The 21,417-nt window shown below is 46.0% G+C and overlaps 1 protein-coding gene across 1 annotated transcript; it reads right to left on the bottom strand.

The window, feature by feature from the left end:
* Positions 1–468: 468 nt before the first annotated feature.
* On the bottom strand, positions 469–8,832 carry cnga3a (cyclic nucleotide gated channel subunit alpha 3a; the record flags this gene model as incomplete). Its single annotated transcript, XM_080506010.1, has 8 exons — positions 469–1,865; positions 1,951–2,057; positions 2,133–2,234; positions 2,374–2,544; positions 3,004–3,063; positions 3,311–3,481; positions 8,528–8,608; positions 8,738–8,832. 8 exons carry the CDS (start codon positions 8,830–8,832, stop codon positions 469–471), a joined length of 2,184 nt encoding a protein of 727 aa, XP_080362136.1.
* Positions 8,833–21,417: the final 12,585 nt, after the last annotated feature.

The following is a 21,417-nucleotide window of genomic DNA, read 5'->3' as shown; positions in this document are numbered from 1 at the left end:
TGAAGCGTCATTGCTTGTGAAAACCTTTTCTTTCATGAAAAGCATTACAGTATAGACACAAATGGACTATGTTATAAGAACATTTTAATGTTGATTCACATTGGATAGTAGATAAGCAGGACTGGCAATTCAAATTATTTGTCTTACAAACGGATGTTGCAGTTGCCTTTTTAGCTTAACCTCATACTTACTGGAGTTTCTCAGGGGGAAATGGCATTACTGATCAGGACAAACAAATATTCGTCTTTATTCTAAGGCTAAAAAAAGCCATTTTCTGCATACACAAGTGCTTTTGCTCAACATACCTCTCAGTGATGACAGCATGAACATTGGATGTCAGTCATAGCATATACAAAAGGTGTTTGTATATATATGCTGCATACACTGTACAGAATTTGACACATGATATTATTGAACATGATGTAGAAATTGATATAAATATGGGCCTTGAAAAAGTTCTGTCTCCTCCTACTGGACTTTTTTGTCTTTGTCAGCCACCACTTCAGACAGGTCCTCTGGTTGTATGGATTTCACTTTGCTCTCCATCTCTGTCACCCTCTGCTTCATCCTCATCTGGCTGGAGGTGAACTCAGCCATTAGCTGCGCGAACTTGGTCTGCATGACATCGAGGTTGCTCTGCAGTTTGACAATCTTTTCCTCGAGGTCCTTGGGGTCTGCACCAGCGTTGGCGATTGCCTCGTCGATCAGGTTGTCTTTCATCAGGATGGCTTTGCCCTTCTCCTCTAGTGCCTTTTTGGCATCCGGATACTCGGTGAGGGCTTCCATCAAGTCGTCTTTGGAAAGAGCAAAGAGATCGGAGTAACCCACACTCCTGATGTTGGCCGTTCTTCTGTTGCCGGCTTTACTTCCCTTGATCCCTAAGATACTGATTTCGCCAAAGTACGCTCCATCACTGAGGACCACAAACTGAGTGACCCCATCGTCAGCCACCACTGCCAGCTTCCCTTCCTTGATTATGTACATTTCCCGACCAATATCTCCCTTCTTACAGATGTAATCTCCAGGACTGAACACTTGAGGCTGAAGCTTGAGCACCAATTCAATCAAAAGACCCGCCTCGCAGTCCTGGAAGATTCGCACTTTCTTCAGCGTGTCCAGATGGACGTTGATGGCGATCTCGGCCCTCAGCTTGTCGGGAAGGTTCTTCAGCACTTCCTTCTCGTCGCAGGTCTTCTTCTCAGTCCAAAGATAGTCAAACCACTTGATGACTCTGGCCTCTAGGTCTTTGGTGACCTTTCGAAACTGCATGTACTGCTTTATGGAGTCGATCTTGGCCTGGAACTCTGCACGGGAGGCATTCATGTTGGAGATCATGGCACCGACGTTACCGACGATACTAGCGAAAATCAAGACCCCTGTGAGGAAGTCAGCAATTACAAAGAGAAACTCAACGTCTCTCACTGGCGGAGGGGTTTCTCCGATGGTGGTAAGGGTCAGCGTGGACCAGTATAAGGAGTAGATGTACTTTCTTGCTAAGCGGCCATGCTCTGGGTGACTGATATTGGGGTAAACCCAGGTGTCTGTCCCAAACCCAATGGTTTTTGAAATGGCAAAAAACATACAAGCATTCCAGTGGATAATAATCAGGATATAAAGTACAAGGTTGCTGATACGGAACATGTTGGGGAAGCTGGTTCGAGTTTCAGTCCGCTCAAAGAATTCAAAAAGCCTTGAAATCTTGCAAAGACGATTAAATCTGAACTCCGGATTGTTGAATCCAAATCTCAGAAACAGCAGGTCGGTGGGTATCATAGAAATCATATCGTATTTGAACTGAGACGTCGTCCTGTATTTTGCTCTCAGTTTTGCTGACTCTTTTACCAGCAGGCCTTGTTCCAAGTAACCTGAGGAACAAAGACAGAAATTAAAAGACAAATCCAAGTCTGAAATGTACATATAATGACGAGGAGATGTTTTCAACAATCTGACCTGTTCTTGATCGGACAAACGTGTCTCCAAAGTAGATGAGGTCTGTAGTGTAGTCTAAAACTATCCAGAGTTTTGTATACTTGTCCTGGAGTTCATTAAAGCAGGCCCTGGACGAATGGAAGACACAAAAAAATAGTGAATAAAACTCAGGTGGATGTAGGTTATTGAATGGGAGATATTACCTTGTTACAATCATCATGAGGTTATAAAACACTGGACCCGCAATGACTGTCAGCCATCTATAGTACTGGTCTGTGGCAGGATCCATAATCCACACCTCTTTCCTGAAAGCAAACCAACATGAATTCACACTCTTGCAAGAGTTTGTTAGATTTTGGGATTTTGGTGTAGCCTTTAAAGAGTCAACGGTTTCTGTCCGTAATCGAATTTCACCAGCAGCCATAGATCTGATGTAGTACTCACAGGGGCTCCTCTTTCTTTTTATCATCTTTCTTATCATCTTTCTTATCGTCCTTCTTCTCATCCTTCTTCTCATCTTTCTTCTCGCCTTCCTTCTTGTCCTCGTCTTTCTTCTCGTCTTTTTTCTCATCCTTCTTCTCATCTTTTTGAATCTCTTTTTTGTCCTCCTTTTTGCTATGGATCACAGGTTTATATTTGAAGTGGTCGCAGAGGAGGACGGAGGTCTAAGAGGGAGTGTTGGAGGGCTACCAGTCTACACGGAGAGGTGAAGGAGCGGATACTTTACAGAGCTCACTAGTTCAACTTTGTTGGAAGATCTGATGCAGGTTAACGTCCATCCAGCAGATGGTGATGCGCTAAATCCCACCACATCTGTGCAGTTTGTTTTACTCTGAAAGACCCACGTCATAGCTTCCAACAACAACAGCAAAACCTTCAAGAAAACTCAGCAACAGGGTTTTTTTCTGTCTAATGCCAGAGTAAAGTGGGATCAAATAAGTCTGGTGCTATTACCTTGGTTTTCGTTACAAAACACACCACTATTGCCATTGGGGAGTTTTATTTTTCTCAATAGAAATAATCTACATTTCTATTTTTCTACTTTATGACATAGGCGTACGCATACACACTTACTCGTCTGTGTTGTTGCAGTTATTCATGTTGTAATTGGCTAATGGCCATTTATTGGCAAGACTTTGGGAAGAAACAAAGACATAATGTACAGGTTAAACTGTAGACCAGCATATCATGGTATTACTGCGGTTTGTGTATGTAAAATAATTAAATATTTAAGAGACAGGGACTACATCCTAACACCAAAGCAAAAGATAAGACCTTATTGTAACATTTTAGATCCTTTCAGTAGGAGAACTTTGACTTGTAGTCTCTGACCACAGCTATACTGATACAGCCATACCTTCTGAAGCCATAATGTGCTTACTTTCTCTTGCGGAGCGTGTCGTTGTCCAAAGACTGGGCATTGCTGTGTCGACTGGACGCGACGTTGAGCTCAGGGCCTCGGAAACGCTCGAGGAAAGAGTCGTGTCTCACTTCTTCCGGTTTCATTCTATGAGATGCCCAATTCCGCAACATGAAGAAGAAGTAAGACAGTCTAGAGGGTCAGAGGAGGCAAAGCAGTAAAAAGTGACACCCATCTAAACTAACACACTGCATCACATTACAGAACATCAAAATCAAGGGTGTACAACTCATTTCAGTAAAGGGGTTGCATTCTGTAGTATTAATAAAGTATTACTGCACTTATTTAGTTAAAAAAAAAAGTGCAGTTTAAATATGCCAGTGATAATGAACAATGAAAGGTCTCTAGTGTGCTAAATTTTGCAGTATTGATTTTTGATTATTATGCCCATTCTCACTCATCGAGGTAGGAGGCATCTCAAAGCAAACTGATCAGGTAAGGGAACAATGTCGCTTCGATGATTATGTCACTTTCATAAAAACATTTGTCGATACATCCCTGTCCCGTCAGTTCGGATCTCGGCACTGTGTAAGGTCTACTACACTGAAATTATATAAAATAGAAACAGAACTTACTTCAGAGAAATGTCTTTCATAGTCATTATTACTGGGCTCAATTAGACCCTCTGGCATGGTTCGTTTTTACACCAGGCCTGTAGGTTTGACAACTATGAACCAACTACCAGTAGTGGGATGTTCCTGTCAAAATGTGGAGAATCAACAAGGAAATCAAATGTTGTCATTATTGAAGTTGATCTAATTAAATATGTTTATCATTATTGAGTCAAAGGCTCATAAGATTACATTTTTACTTAGAAAATATTGAAAAGCAAGCCTGTACTTGCTTTGTTTTCTGCTAATGTTCACAGCCACAAAGGTTGATAGCCTCTTTTCTTTTTATCTTATATCACTCCAGTATTTTTGTTCTCATTCAAATCATTTGGGCTTCATTTTGTGAGGATCCACACCTCGCTCCAGCACCGGATCCTCCCTCACTGACACTACTGCAGGTAATTTACTAATGGATTTCTCCCACCTCTTAAGCCCTGCAGTGAGGCAGATCCGGTGCCAGAAGATTGCGTTCTCACTCGAGTCACCAGCTTCTCTCGTGCGCTCCCCGCTCCTAGTGCCTTCGGCCTGCTTCTTCTCCACGCAGCGCTCTCTCCTGCTGCGGTCCTCGTGCGCTCCATGGCTCCTTGCTCCGAGCATCCTCGGCGCTCCTCCTTGTTGCAGTCCTCTCACCCAAGTGCTCTACACCCCGAAGTCTCCAACCCCCGTTAGGGTTACCTAACACTCACTCTCCCCGGACACCATGTCAGCGGCCCGACTACTCGGTTAAGTTCAGGATCCTGGTGTAGGAGTGTGCGAGGCTCTTCGGGGAATCTACACCCAGGGTCTCTCGGAGAGACTCAAGGACCATCTGGCTACTCGGGTCGAACCCTCCTCCCTTGATGAGCTAATTTCCATCTCCATCCGTGCGGACAACTGCCTGAAGGAAAGGCAGCAGAACCAGCTGTGTCTCTACTGTGGCGAAGCTGGACATCTTCGGAACTCCTGCCCGAGCCTACTAAAAAGATGCGGCTCACCAGTGACCGAGAATCCTCTGACGAACCATATCTCCCATCTCCCGAGTTCCTCTGCCCGGATGAAGGTGCCTACCAGCCTCCATTGGGAACAACACTCTGCAACCCTTCCAGCACTGGTGGACTCGGGAGCTGACGACAACTTCGCGGACGCCAGGGTGGCAGTCCAGCTCGGACTGCTGCTGGAGCTCCTGCCTTCTCCCCAAAGCATCAACACCCTGGATGGCCAGCTGATTTCCTAGGTTACCCACCACACGACAGTTGTCACCCTGGTCATCTCCGGGAACCACCGAGAGACTATCCAGTTGCTGGTGATCCCTTCTCCGGTCACGCCCATCGTCCTGGGTTACCCTAGGCTGCATCAGCATAACCCACACTTCAACTGGAGGAACTCCTCAGTCATCGGTTGGAGCCTCCAGTGTCATGCCCAGTGCCTCTGGTCCGCCGAGTCCATCTCCTATTCCTGTTCTCCGACTCCGGCTCCTCCTGATCTGGCTCCGGTCCCCTCAGAGTACCATGAGCTGGTGCCGGTCTTCAGCAAGGACCTCGCTTGGACTCTACATCCTCACCGGTACTATGACTGCTCCATTGATCTGCTTCCCGGGGCTCCGCTGCCGCACCTCTACAACATCTCACGTCCCGAGAAGGAGGCGATGGAGACGTACATCCAGGAATCGTTAGTTGCTGACATCATTCGCCCTTCATCATCTCCGGTGGCAGCAGGTTTTTTCTTTACAAAGAAAAAAGACACCACTCTCCGTCCCTGTATTGACTTCAAGGGCTTGAACGCCATCACTGGGACATTGAAGCAACCGTCCAAGAGGCCCAGGGAGCAGACCCAGATCTAGGTACCGGTTCCCCGGATCGCATATATGTTCCGGACTCTGTGTGCTCTCAGGTCCTTCAGTGGGGTCACGACTCCAAGCTCACCTGCCATCCTGGAGCCATCCGCACCCTCTCCTTCCTGCAGCGATGTTTCTGGTGGCCTGGCATGGCCCGGGAGGTTCGAGAGTTTGTCGCAGCCTGCTCTGTCTGTGCCCGCAGTAAGTCCTCCCATCAACCTCCGTTGATGCCTTCTGCAACCACTGCTGATTCCTCCATGTATTCGGGCTCCACGGCATTCCAATGGACATTGTGTCCGACCAGGGACCTCAATTCGCCTCCTGGCTATGGAAAGCTTTCTGCTCGGCCCTGGGGGCGACAGCCAGCCTCTCCTCTGGATGTCACCCCCAGACCAACGGCCAGATGGAGCGGGCCTAACCAGAACCTCAAGGCGGCTATCGGGTGCATGGCTGCGTGGTTTCCTTCATCCTGGAGTGCCCACCTTCCATGGATTGAATATGCCCACAACTCCCTCACCTGCGGTTTTCAACCTCGCCTCTTCCCAGATCAAGAGCTCAACATGGCTGTCCCCACAGGCAAGGACCACCTACGTTGTGTCTGGGAGGTATGCAAATCTGCCAGGGCGGCGCTCTCCCAATCCAGAGTCCAACAAGCGGCTCACGGACCGTCACTCTATTCCCCCTCCTGACTACAGACCCGGGCAGATGGTGTGGTTGTCCTCCAGAGACCTTCCCCTCCAGGTAGAATCGCCGAAGCTGGCTCCCCCACTACATTCCCAGTCTCCAAGTTTATCACCCCAACCACTGTCCGCCTCCAGCTCCCCAGCTCCCTCAAGGTACACCCAACCTTCCATGTCTCTCTCCTCAAACCAGACTCCTCTAGCCCCCTTTGTCCTCCTGCTGACCCCCCACCACCCCCCGGATCACCAATGACCATCCTGTCTTCACTGTGTCCAAGATCCTGGACGTGCGGCCTCGGGGTCGGGGTTAGCAAAATCTGGTAGACTGGGAGGGATACAGTCCAGAAGAACGGTCCTGGCTTCCCGTCGGCTCATCCTGGACGAGCTACTCATCTTGGAGTTGTACGCTGAGCACCCAAACCAGCCAGGAAGGCCACCACAAGGCGACTGTTGGGGGGGGGGGGGGGGGTACTGTGAGGATCCACACTTCGCTCCAGCACCAGATCCTCCCTCACTGACACTCCTGCAGGTAATTTACTATTTGGTTGCTCCACCGCTTAAACCCTGCAGCGAGGCAGATCTGGTGCCAGAAGATTGCATTCTCACTCGAGTCACCAGCTTCTCTCATGCACTCCACGGCTGCCCGCTCTGAGTGCCCTCGCCCAGCATCTTCTCCATGCTGTGGTCCTTGTGTGCTCCAGGGCTCCTCGCTCCAAGCGTCCTCGGCGCTCCTCCTCTCAGCGCAGCGCTTCTCCTTGTTGCAGTCCTCTCACCCATGCGCTCTGCACCCCAGAGTCTCTGACCCCCATCTCCCAGGTTATGCAATATAAATAAACTGTTGCTAATTACACCCGCTCTGTCTCCTGGTCTGCTTCTTGGTTTCAGAACACTACACTCCGGCTCCCAGCCACAACACATTTGTGAAGAACTACATTTTTTATCTGCTGAATGAAACATTGCCTTGCTGTAATTAAGAATCATACAAACAGGTGCATTGTGTATATAAAGTATCAATTTATAAGTGATAAATACAAACATGCTTTTCTTAACTGGAATCTAAATTATGTGTTTTAGCTAAGCAGGGTATAGTTGTTAATGGAGGGGAATCTTTTGATCTACTCTCTGTATATCACTATATATTTTTAGTTAAGTCATCATCTGTCCTCCAAAAACTATTTAGTTTGCATCGTTCAACTCTACTGAACATTGCCTTTTTGTTTTTTTTTGTTAGCAGGTATACAGGTTTTGTCTTGACAAGTGTCCTCTATTTGTACTTTTTCTGAACATTAATCTCAACAAATCTTTCAGGAGCTAAATAATTATTTTCTCAAATTTGTTATTTTAAGCCAGACATGCCTTTCGGAGGGAAAAAACTTGACAAAGTGCATCTCAAAGGGGCCTTTGACATTGGGATAGTCCGGGACTCAGTTCACTTTCGGTTTGCACTCAAGCAGCACTTTTGGAATCAAACCGCCTGGAAAATATCACGGAAGTGTGCGAATGGGTAGCCACAAACAACCGTCATATGTCGCCTTCAAACCAGATATCTCTCAGCTTCCTCCTCACTACTTCTTCCTCACTCAACCATGTCTGCCCACAAGATGTATTCCCAACTTTTTCTTTCTGCAACTTCTCATTCATGCGGTTAGCTTTGTTTGTTTACTATCCACAATGCATTGCGCTCATCCTCTCACCCCATCCGCTGGAATTACCACTTGCATGAGAAGCGAGACCCAAATTTTCAAGGGGATTGTTGGATCCCGTTCAGAGTTAAGGGGAGCCAAACTGAACAAAACTGTCTTTCCCAAAAACTTCCTGAAGAGAACTCTGGTTTGGATCAAACTGGGAAATGTGAACCCGCCCTGAGAGACAATAATGCTTTCAAACATGGAAAGTTCAAGAAAATGTTAATCTATCAATTCCTCTTAATGAACAATTTAATCTGTTGGGTTTTCATCTAACATCTAAATACTCAAACACAGTCTCATTTATGGAAAGTACTACGAGTACACTTACTATCCACTACTGGTCAACACCCACTGCGACCATTCAAACTACTGCTACGGATGCTCACCTGGCCATGGCTCCTGCACCAGCAAATGAATCTCTGTGAGACAATGCAACTCCGGAGTTGTCCTCACAAAATGAGTGTGCCCTGCAAGAAACATGGAGAAACATCCACACATTACTGGCAGTCCGTCGAAATTCTTAACAAATAAGTCAGTGAGAAACAGGAATGGTTTTGGAGTATGGTTAGTGGCCAGGATTGATGTTAATATCAGACCTGCCGTCCCCATTTTCAATGACTGCATCATCAGGTGTGTTGCTGGACAGCCGCTGTCTGGATGAAGGGGTGTTTTCACTGCAGACTTTTGCCATCTCGTCCAGCTTGGCTCTGCCGGCCCCGAGATCGCCGACACAGAGGAATCAGGAAACATCATGGCACAAAACGTTATGATCCGACTCTCTTGTTGTCCATTATTCTGACTGAAAAAGATCTGCAATCTGTAATCAAATCTGTCAAAATTATAACCAATGTTTGTATTTCCATGGCTTCACTTAAAATGTTCAATTAATGATAGAAAGCATTTGACAATGCAAACCCAGCATGACACAAATGTTATCAAATGTTAACAATCGATGCCACATTATGTAATGTAAACAAACATGTAATATGTAGAATGTTTTTGTTATAATTATCACAGCATGGCCCTTACCCGACCTGTAGCACAACATATTATGTTATGTGCTTTTTTGCATTAATATATATTGACTGGGTATGAATTGTGAACCCCCACCCCCATGCTAAGCTAAGTCATAGTTACAGAATTGAATCAAGTCCTTTAAAAAAAAAAAAAGACCTGACTCATGAGTGTTGGTGTGTTTACTGAACGTCCCTTTTCCCAGTCTGTCTGAGAGTAGTGCCTAAAAATAAACCCTGATTATGTCCTTAAACTCTAAACAAGATCAGCTCTCTCTCTCTCTCTCTCTCTCTCTCTCTCTCTCTCTCTCTCTCTCTCTCTCTCTCTCTCTCTCTCTCTCTCTCTCTCTCTCTCTCTCTCTCTCTCTCTCTCTCTGTGTGAACCATCAGCTGGCTCTAAAATAACTAATCTTGCAATGCTGGAGTGTACTGTACCTGCTATGTTGGGTGGTGTATACAACAAGTTATTAGTAGCAGCAACAGGTTTGTGACTGAGGAGAGATAGTCTGGAGGAACATGCAGATTTGCTGCCTCTGGGAAAAAAAGATCTTTACTGAAGAAACATTGTGGTCCATTACTTATAGATTCATCATGCTTTTCAGATCATTTTTATCTGGATACCATTTCCAATGTATTTTATGTAAAGTGAGATATACTTGTTAATCTATCTTATTTATTCAATTATCTATTTATTTGGTCTGGTCTAGTGCTAAATAATGACTCACTGATCTCTGGGAAGCAGCGATGGTTGTAACATGTGCACTCCTCTAGATTAGTGCTAATACCAGGGAGTTAAGCAGCCCCCACTAAATCAAATCACTCTGGCAGGACTGCCAAGAAGCTGTTTGCTTGAAGGGTGACAAAAGGTAAAAGCCACTGAAAAGTGTGTGTGCGTGTGTGTGTGTGTGTGTGTGTGTGTGTGTGTGTGTGTGTGTGTGTGTGTGTGTGTGTGTGTGTGTGTGTGTGTGTGTGTGTGTGTGTGTGTGTGTGTGTGTGTGTGTGTGTGTGTGCCAAACATAGTGCATCATCATCATCAATAACATAATCATTAGCAGAGGGAGTAAAGGTTAACACTCCTTGAAATACATTTAAGCTGAGTGTTTTTTCACTCTTGCCTGATGTTTAAGACACTTTTGAGACATACTGTATTCTACTCTTATAATATTTTAAAGTAAGCATGAATCAAAACCAATACAAGGTATTTATATAGAATAAAATCTTCTGTAAAAATAAGCAAAAGGGCAATGTATTTCACAGTTTATAGTTAAAGATTCTCACTGTATTTCCTTTAAAGGTTCACACATTCTTGTTTCATCCTAAATTACATGGCACTACTGCAGTCATTTTTCAGTTTTCATTTGGTCTTAGAATCAAGAATAATACAAACATTACTATAAGTGGTAATTTTCTCTCCAAAGACTGAAACCAGGGATTCTGTGGTGTGAGCATGTGCCTGTGTGTTACGTTATTATTATTATTATTATTATTATTATTTCATCCCGATACCTGTGAACTCAAATCTCATCTCATTATATAAGATATTTTGAGATGCTATATTTGGGGTTTCTATAAGGTACACTTGTGAATTAAATGAAATATAAATGACATATATGTTAAATATTCCAGTTTGAATGTTAAATCCAATATATATGCAAGTTTCAGTCATTCTGGGGATATGCTAGTATATCTCTTAATTGAATGTGGGGGTAAATCTGCTGGTAAATCTTTAAACTCTTATGATTTCTATTGCTGTTACTGTTCTGTTTCTTCTATTTGGTTGAGTTTTCCCTCTTGAGATAAGCTTTTCTGTTGCGCAAATGGCTGTATGCTGAGAACCTAAGAGATTTATGTCTTGGGGGTCAGGTTTCCTTCTCAATAAATCCCATACTCTTGTATATAGTCTCTCAGAGTGTCTTTCCATTCATGGTTTAAAAAAATAAATAAATAACGGGATCAAATATGATCAAACAGGCGCACACCATTGCTATTTGAAAACAACAAACGACTGTGCATACAGGCTTCTTGGAGTTTTGTAATATATTTTATCAGCAATTAAGTTAAACATGCATAAATAAAATGCCCTTGAATGAAGTGTCCCTGGTATCCATGCCTCACTGTAGCCACATATCAATTCTTTTTAAAAGTGCGTTCAGATTTTTCCAGTAAACTGTATCTTCTCTTGAAACTTAGTCACATTTTTTTTATAGCAGAATAAATGCAGTCACCTGTTTGAAGCCTTATTCAGTTCTTCAAGCTGATCAAAGCATGAATCCACCCATCAATCGTCCGATACAATCCCATTTTACTGCGGTTAAACCAGCCCGCAGTTTCAAAAACGAAGTCAAGTGAGCCGGCCGTGCGGGTGTCTGCTGCTGTCAGCGATCAGCGATGCAGCGTACTATTTCCGCCGACGGATTTCAAAATAAAAGCTCAAATCACTTAGCCTGGAATGGTTGTCAATTTCTATAAAGAATAATTTATTCAAGCTAAAAACTACTTATTCAAATACTGTATCAATGGAATCAAGCTATTGTTTTCAAAATATTAAGTCAACTTATATATATACATAACTTATTTTTAACAGTATGATGTTGCTCTTCAAAAAAAATCTATTTGGAAATCAGGATATAAACAAGCACTCTTATTTCAAGAAGGATTGAATCAGAAACTCACTAAAAGTACTCACTCAAAATAAAATTCAATTGAAATTAGAACGGAACACATGAATTCAAATTCATGTGAAGTGGAAAAACTTCAGAATTCCTAGTTGTCCCGGGGTCATTCCACCTCACAGTGATTGGAGACCTTCCCAGGATGCCACTCTGTCACTGTGAAAGAATTCTGATGTATAGTTTCAAAATAAAACAACTTTGAAAATTGGAATATGACGTCCGTTCATGTGATTTTTAGGTGGAATAATTCGAGAATTTGTAGTCTTGGGGTCATTTCACCTGAGAGTTATTTTAGATCATCCCAGCATACCAATGAGTCATATGAAGAATTTCTGATGTACCGTTTCAAAATAAAATGCAAATGAGAAGTAGATAATTCCAATTTTCCAATATTTAAAGTTGTTTTATTTTCAAACAACACATCAGCTCCCCCTTGAACTGCTACCTTTTTGTGGTGGGGGAGTTTGAGAACCCGAATGACCCTTGGAGCTAGGTTGTCGGCGGGCTTTATGCCCCCCAGTAGGGTCTCCCAAGACAAACAGGTCCTAGGTGATGGGTCAGACCAAAAGCAGTTCAAAACACCCCTATGAACACACACAAGAGGAGAGCAGAGACATCACCCGGTTTGGCGCAGCTGTGGCCACACCCTGGAGCCAGGCCCGGGGTCGAGGCTCGTATGCGAGCACCTGGTGGCCAGGTTCTTGCCCGCGGGACCCGGCCGGGCTCAGCCCGAAGGGACAACGCGGGCCCCTCTTCCTCATCCTCCTGTGAGCCCACCACCCACAGAGGCTGCCGCAGGGGTCGGGTGAAATGTGGATTGGGTGGCAGTCGACGGCAGGGGCCTCGACGACCCGCTCCCCGGACACAGAATCTGGATTTCGGGACATAGAATGTGACCTCGCTGAGGGGGAAGGAGCCCGAGCTTGTGCGGGAGGCTGAGAGATACCGTCTAGATATAGTCGGGCTCACCTCCACTCACAGCTTGGACTCTGGAACCCAGCTCCTCGACAGGGGCTGGATACTCCACTTCTCTGGAGTTTCCCGCGGTGTAAGGCGGCGGGCTGGAGTGGGCTTGCTTATTGCTCCGCAGCTAAGCTGCCATGTGTTGGAGCTCACCCCGGTGAACGAGAGGGTTGCGTCCCTACGCCTTCGAGTAGGGGACAGGTCTCCGACTGTTGTCTCGGCCTATGCACCGGACAGCAGTTCAGAGTACCCAACCTTCTTGGAGTCCCTGGGAGGGGTGCTGGATAGTGCTCCAACTGGGGACTCCATTGTTCTCCTGGGGGACTTCAACGCCCACGTGGGCAATGACAGCGAGACCTGGAAGGGGGTGATTGGGAGGAACGGCCTCCCCGATCTGAACCCGAGCGGTGTTCTCTTATTGGACTTCTGTGCCAGTCACAGTTTGTCCACAACGAAAACCATGTTCGAGCACAGGGGTGTCCATAAGTGCACGTGGCACCAGGACACCCAAGGCCGGAGGTCAATGATAGACTTTGTGGTCATGTCATCTGATCTCCGGCCGTGTGTATTGGACACTCGGGTAAAGAGAGGGGCAGAGCTGTCAACTGATGGTTGGATGCGCTGGACCGAGAGGAGGCCAGATAGACTCGGCAGGCCCAAACGTGTTATGAGGGTCTGCTTGGAACACCTGGCCGATCCCTCTGTCCGCACAGTTTTCAACTGCCACCTCTGGGAGAGCTTCTCACAGATCCCGAGGGAGGCTGGAGACATTGAGTCCGAGTGGACCATGTTCTCCACTTCCATTGTCGAAGCTGCTGCTCTGAGCTGTAGCCGCAGGGTCTCTGACACCTGTCGTGGCGGCAATCCCCGAACCTGGTGGTGGAAACCAGAAGCAAGGGATGCCGTCAAGCTGAAGAAGGAGTCCTATCAAGCATTGTTAGCTCATAGGACTCCCGAGGCAGTCGACAGGTACCGGCAGGCCGAGCCACAGCCCGGGCTGTGGTGGAGGCAAAAACTCGGGTCTGGGAGGAGTTCAGAGAGGCCATGGAGAAAGACTTGCAGTCTGCCCTGAGGAAATTCTGGCAAACCGTCCGGCGCCTTAGGTGGGGGAAGCAGTTCTCCACCAACACTGTTTACAGTAGATGTGGGGAGCTGTTGACTTCAACTGGGGATGTCGTCGGGTGGTGGAAGGAATACTTCCGAGGACCTCCTCAATCCCACCAACACGTCTTCCGTTGAGGAAGCAGAGGCTGGGTTCTCAGAGGTGGACTCGTCCATTTCCCAAGCTGAAGTCACCGAGGTTGTTGCGAAGCTCCTCGGTGGTAAGGCACTGGGAGTGGATGAGATTCGCCCAGAGTTCCTTAAGTCTCTGGATGTGCAGGGACTGTCATGGCTGACTCGTCTCTGCAACATTGCGTGGCGGGGGGGGGGTACCTCTGGACTGGCAAACTCCAGGTCGGTGGAGTGCCCTTGCCACAGATGGAGGAGTTCGAGTATCTTGGGGTCTTGTTCATGAGTGAGGGAAAGATGGAGCGTGAGATTGACAGGCAGATCCGTGCGGCGTCTGCAGTTATGTGAACGTTGTATCGGTCCGTCGTGGTGAAGAAGGAGCTGAGCCAAAAAGCGAAGCTCTCAATTTACCGGTCGATCTTCGTTCCTACCCTCACCTATGGTCATAAACTATGGGTCATGACCGAAAGAACAATATTCCGGATACAAGCGGCTGAAATGAGCTTCCTCCGTAGGGTGGCTGGGCGTACCCTTAGAGATAGGGTGAGGAGCTCAGTCACCAGGGAGGAGCTCGGAGTAGAGCCGCTGCTCCTCCACATCCAGAGGAGCCAGCTGAGGTGGCTCGGGCACCTGTTTTGGATGCCCCCCAGACCCCTCCCTAGGGACGTGTTCCAGACATATCCGTCCGGTAGGAGGCCTCGGGGCAGACCCAGGACACGCTGGATGGACTATGTCTCTCGGCTGGCCTGGGAACGCCTTGGGGTGCCACCGGAAGACCTGGAGGAAGTGTCTGGGGTGAGGGAAGTCTGGGCAACTCTGCTCGGACTGCTGCCTCTGCGACCCGGCCCGGATAAGCGGCAGAAAATGGATGGATGGATGGACATCAGAATTCCTTCAAACAGACTGAGTAGCATATCGGGATTGTCTACTATTGCTGTGAGGTGGAATGACCCCAGAACGACTAGGATTTTTGGAGTTATTCTGCCTTGAAATCAGGTGTCATATTCCAATTTTCAATTGCATTTTATTTTGAAACTATACATCAGAATTCTTTCACATTGACAGAGTGGCATCCTGGGATGGTGTAGTATCACTGTGAGGTGGAATGACCCCGGGACAACTAGGAATTTCGGAGTTATTCCACCTCAAAAAAAAATCCATTCAGAATCTTTAATGAGTAGTTTTTAGCTTGAATAAATCATTCTTTATAGAAATTGACAACCATTCCAGGCGAGGTGATTGGAGGTTTTATTTTCAAATCAGCTGGCGGAAATAGCACACTGCATCGTTAAATTTTGACAGAAGCCGACAGCCGCACGACGGGCTCACTTGATTTCGTTTTTGGGCTGGCTTGACAGCATCCCATTTTCCACTCAAAAATGTAAATAAATAGACAAACCAAGTCGTTTCTCTGTCTTGGATTATATTGGATCCGGTAATATAATAGCTCCTTTTATTCCCAATGTGCAGTCAAGTACAGTGTGGACGCCTTCAGTCCGTGATTGATTCCAGAAGCTGTGCAGCACGAGGATGGAGCACCGAGCTCTCAGGTGCAGATCAGATACCGAGGAGGGGGAGGAGTCCTGCCCATCGCTTGGGCAGTGGAGTCCTGCTATCAGTTCACCACACAGCAAGTCACTGCACTGAAAGGGACATGCAGTCACGCGCACGCACGTGCGCGCCATGGGATAGTCTACTGTAGTAGTGTATTTGAAATGAAGCCCTCTAACATTGTCTTTCCATAAATCTCTCATCATTTATCAACTACAGTGCTACAATCACACTTAAGTTGCTTCTAATGCAGGGGTGTCAAACGTACGGCCCGCGGGCTAGATCCGGCCCACAAGCGGGTTTGATCCGGCCCGCGAGATGTTTATGTGAAGTATAAAAATGAGCTGCAATTTTTCAATAAACTGCTGTTCTAATTGCATCCACTGGGTGGCGCACTAGCAATTGTGTAAAGGAAACACCCCCGGTTTATTCCGGGGCAGAGCAAGCAAGCAAAGTCAAGCAAGCGCAGCCAATCAATATGAGCTACTTTGTGTTTTGCCCGCCCTAATTATTACGGCTTCTACTTTTAGCATTATATGCTTTGTCACCCTCCTTGTCCCAATATGTCACTGTCAAAAAAGACTAAAGTGGACACAGAGTGCAGAGCGTTCCAAGAAAAATGGTCATCCTCCTATTTTTTCACAGAAGTGAATGGGAAAGCAGTATGTTTGGTGTGTTCACAGCATGTTGCAGTGCTGAAAGAAAACAACCTTCGTCGCCACTGCGTGAGTCTTCATACTGACAAATATGACAACTTCCAAGGACAGCGGAGAAAAGAGAAGGTGGATGAACTGTTGTCAGGTCTGAAGAAACAGCAGTCTGTTTTTACTCACAGCCGAGACGTCAGTGACGCTGCGGTGAAAGCTAGCTACATCATTGCTAACGAAATGGCAGTTGCTTCAAAACCATTTAGTGAGGGTGAGGTCATTAAAACGTGCATGGTGAAGGCAGCGGAGATCGTGTGCCCTGAAAAGCGACAGACTTTTGCAAATATCAGCCTGACAAGAAACACCATTGCAGACAGGATTTCCGGTCTTTCCGTGGATTTGGTTCAGTTCAAATTCAATTCAGTTAAAGAACAAAGTAAACGTCTTTATTGCATTTTCAGTTGCAATCGATGAAAGCACGGACATTACAGATGTTGCACAACTGGCCATTTTCATCCACGGAGTAGATGATATCATTGATCGTCACCGAAAAGTCTGTGGAGATGGTGCCAATGTCAGATACAACGACAGCCGCTGATATTTTCAGCGCACTTGTCGGCGCCCTAGACAGGGTCGGAGTGGACTCTGGCCAGGTTCCCCCAACTTGACAGCCCTCGCTGCAAAGCTGTTGTCCATGTTTGGAACCACGTATCTTTGTGAGCAAGTTTTCTCTGTAATGAGCATTAATAAAACAAAGCTGCGCTCAAGGCTCACGCACAGCCACTTGAATCACATCCTGAAGTTGACTGTCACTCAGTATATGACTCCTGATATTGATGCGTTGGTAAAAGCTAAAAGATGCCAGGTATCGGGAGTCAAATAATCAATGCAACCCCACTTAAAGTGCTGCATGAGACACCTTCATATAGTGCTGTGATCTATGACACAGTTCTGTGAATCACTGTGTTTGTGTGTTCTTTGTTGTCAGAATTTTCAAAAAACTTGACGGGATTTATGATCAATAGTATTGTTGTTTGCACTATTTTGGACACACTGTCCTCCGGCTCCAGCTTTGTGTTTATATGTATTTCTGTTGATGTGCTATTGTTTTTAATTTAATTTATTTTATTTTATTTGTATATTTAACCTATTCTTGATTTGTGACTGGTTCTTGCACTTGTTGGGGCAGAGAACCAGACGTTCTGCATAGCCAGACCCAGGTGGCAACATTCTGCAGTGCCAGACTCAGAGGTGGAGATGTTCTGCAGTGCCAGACTCAGAGGTGGAGATGTTCTGCATTGCCAGACTCAGATGGAGACATTCTGCAGAGCCAGGCTCAGAGGTGGAGACATTCTGCAGAGCCAGAATCAGACGTGGAGATGTTCTGCAGAACCAGACTCAAAGGGGGAAACGTTCTACAGAGCCAGAATCAGGTGAAGACGTTCTGTAGAGTCAGACACAAAAGTAGAGATGTTCTGTAGAGTAAGACTCAGATGGAGACGTTCTGCAAAGCCAGACTCAGAGGTGGAGACGTTCTGCAGAGCCAGACTCAGAGGTGGAGACGTTCTGCAGAGCCAGACTCAGAGGTGGAGACGTTCTGCAGAGCCAAACTCACGTGGAAACAATCTGCAGAGCCAGACTCAGAGGTGGAGACATTCTGAAGAGCCAGACTCAGAGATGGAGACGTTCTGCAGAGCCAGACTCAGATGGAGACATTCTGTAGAACCAGACTCAAAGGTAATGACATTCTGCATAGCCAGACTCAGAGGTGGAGACGTTCTAAAGAACCAGACTCAGATGGAGACATTCTGCAGAGCCAGGCTCAGAGGTTGGCGCTGCAGAACATCTCTACCTCTGAGTGTGGCTATGCAGAACGTCTCTGCCTCTGAGTCTTTCGCTACAGAATGTCTCCATCTGAGTCTGGCTCTGCAGAAGGTCTCCACCTCTGAGTCTGGTTCTTCAGAACATCTCCACCTCTGAGCCTGGTTCTGCAGAACGTCTCCACATCTGAGTCTGGTTCTGCAGAACGTATCCACTTCTGAGTCTGGCTCGACAGAATGTCCCCACCTGATTCTGGCTCTGTAGAACGTCTCCACATCTGAGTCTGGCTCTGCAAAACATCTCCACCTCTGAGTCTGGACCTGCAGAACGTCTCCACCTGGTGAGGCTGGCTCTGCAGAATGTCTCCACTTGAATCTGGTTCTGCAGAATGTCTCCATCTGAGTCTGGCTCTGTAGAACATCTCCACCTCTGAGTCTGGTTCTGCAGAACGTCTCCACCTCTGAGCCTGGCTCTGCAGAACGTCTCCATCTGTGTCTGATTTCTGCAAAACGTCTCCACCTTAGTCTGGCTTTGCAGAGCGTCTCCACCTCTGATTCTGGCTCTGGAGAACATCTCCACCTCTGAGTCTGGTTCTGCAGAACATCTCCACCTCTGAGTCCGGCTCTGCAGAACGTCTCCACCTCTGAGCCTGGTTCTGCAGAATGTCTCCACCTGAATCTGGCTCTGTAGAGCGTCTCTAGACTAAGGTGGAGACGTTTTGCAGAAATCAGGCTCAGATGGAGACATTCTGTAGAGAAAGACTCAGAGGTAGAGACGTTCTGCATAGCCAGAGACTCAGGTGGAGACCTTATTCAGAGCTAGACTCAGAAGTGGAGACATTCTGCAGAGACAGACTCAAAGGTGGAGAGGGTCTGCAGAACTGGACTCAGATGGAGACATTCTGCAGAACCAGACTCAGAGGTGGAGACGTTCTACAGAAGCAGACTCAGATGGAGACATTCTGCAGAAGCAGACTCAGAGGTGGAGACATTCTGCAGAGCCAGACACAGAGGTGGAGACGTTCTGCATAGCCAGACTCAGAGGTGGAGACGTTCTGCAGAGCCAGCCTAAGGTGGAGACGTTCTGCAGAGCCAAACTCACAAGTGGAGATGTTCTGCAGACCCAGACTCAGAGGTGGAGACGTTCTACAGAAGCAGACTCAGATGGAGACATTCTGCAGAGCCAGACACAGAGGTGGAGACGTTCTGCATAGCCAGACTCAGAGGTGGAGACGTTCTGCAAAGCCAGCCTAAGGTGGAGACGTTCTGCTGAGCCAGACTCAGATGTGGAGACGTTCTGCAGAACCAGACTCAGAGGTGGAGACCTTCTGCAGAGCCAGACTCAGATGGAGACATTCTGTAGAGAAAGACTCAGACGTAGAGACGTTCTGCATAGCCAGAGACTCAGGTGGAGACATTCTGCATAGCCAGACTCAGATGTGGAGACGTTCTGCAGACCCAGACTCAGAGGTGGAGACCTTCTGCAGAGCCAGACTCAGATGGAGACATTCTGTAGAGAAAGACTCAGACGTAGAGACATTCTGCATAGCCAGGCTCAGGTGGAGACATTCTGAAGAGCCAGACTCAGAGCTCGAGACATTCTGCAGAGCCAGACTCAGAGATGGAGACGTTCTGCAGAGACAGACTCAAAGGTGGAGACGGTCTGCAGAACTAGACTCAGATGGAGACATTCTGCAGAACCAGACTCAGAAGTGGAGACGTTCTACAGAAGCAGAGTCAGAGCTGGATCTGACCTGGTGGACACACTACTGAATAGTACAAAGAACGTTGGCCTTTCTTTTAATTTCTTTTAATGTCTTTTAGAACAATTGAGGAGATTAAAGAAACTTCAACTCTCCCCCCACATATGAACTGTGCAAATATCAATCTCCTTCTTAAACCGGATAAAGATCCTACACTACCATCTTGCTATCGCCCGATATCACTAATCAATGTAGATCTTAAAATAATTAGTAAAACATTAGCAAGCAGAATAAAAAAAATTACACCCCACATCATCAAACAGGGTTGATTAAAGGACGACACTCCACTAACAACACACGCAGATTAATTAATCTTATAGACCACTGCCACCAGAATAAAGAAAAGGCCATTATCACCACCTTAGATCCCGGAAAAGCTTTTGATAGGGTAAATTGGAAATTTCTACTCACTACAGTACGGACATTTGGATTTAGACAAAATTACCTCTCCTGGATAAAAACATTGTACACCTCACCCAGTGCCTGTGTTAAAACAAATGATCAAACTTCCTCAAGGTTCAATCTCGAGAGAGGTACCAGGCAGGGGTGTCCACTCTCACCATCTCTCTTTGCAATTTTTATCGAGCCATTAGCAGCAGCCATTAGACAGAACAATAAGATAAAAGGAATATGAACAGCAAATGTAACCTATAAAATATGCCTTTATGCACATGATGTATTACTTTTCCTACAAAATGCACAGACCTCTCTTCCAGAAACAATAGAGTTAATAGGCAGATTATCTGCAATTTCAGAATATTCTATAAATTGGAATAAATAAGTAATCTTGCCTATTAACTCTATTTTTCACCAAATACCCCACTAAAACTAGGGAACATCAAATACATTAACATCTCAGCTGTAGGGATTTATTACCTCATATAGATCACTATTTATGTTATGGTTGGCTATCGATAATGATTAATAATTATCAAAGATAGTTATTAATAATGTTATTGAAATTTAATCTGATGTGTATCAGATGCCTCAGAGCACCACCTGTCTTAACAGAAATGATAGCCAATTCAGTTATATCAGTCTCATAAGATATACTAAACAGTTAATCAGGAATTTGAATTAATAGTTAAATTAATTACAATTACCAGAATTAACAGTAAAGCTTGAAGGATTTTGGAGTTCTTGACACAGAAGAGGTCGACATTTCATTCACCTTTGTGCACATTAATAAAACAGCAAGTATGATTCCAAAAATTATATTTATTTACAATGAAAACAAATAAAACACAGATTCTAACTAACTATATACAGCTGGGTGTGTGTAGGTGCGTGTGTGTGGAGAGAGAAAGAGAGAGAGAGAGGTGGAGGGAGTGTGTGTGTGAGACGTGTGATGGAACTACAAAACAAGATGGCGGATCACAAGAAACTACATTCCAAATGGAGGTTATCAGAGAGCAGGAAGTCTGTCCTGGGTCTCGACCATGTGTTGGGAAGCAATGGAACATTCTGTGTGTCTCTGCTAAAGGACCATTTCTAGAATGAGTTTATGTGAATGCGATTTGTCTTGTAAAACGTCAGGAGTCATCAGATGGTGTTCGGTTACGGTGTGAAGTTGTCTTTGATGTGATATGTGTAGGATTGTGAGTTAACAAGTTAGTA

The sequence above is a fragment of the Blennius ocellaris genome (assembly GCF_963422515.1).
Source record: "Blennius ocellaris genome assembly, chromosome: 12".
In the NCBI taxonomy this organism is placed as follows: Eukaryota; Metazoa; Chordata; class Actinopteri; order Blenniiformes; family Blenniidae; genus Blennius; species Blennius ocellaris.
Note: the sequence above shows the minus strand (reverse complement) of the source record. Positions and strands in the feature narration are given on the sequence as shown.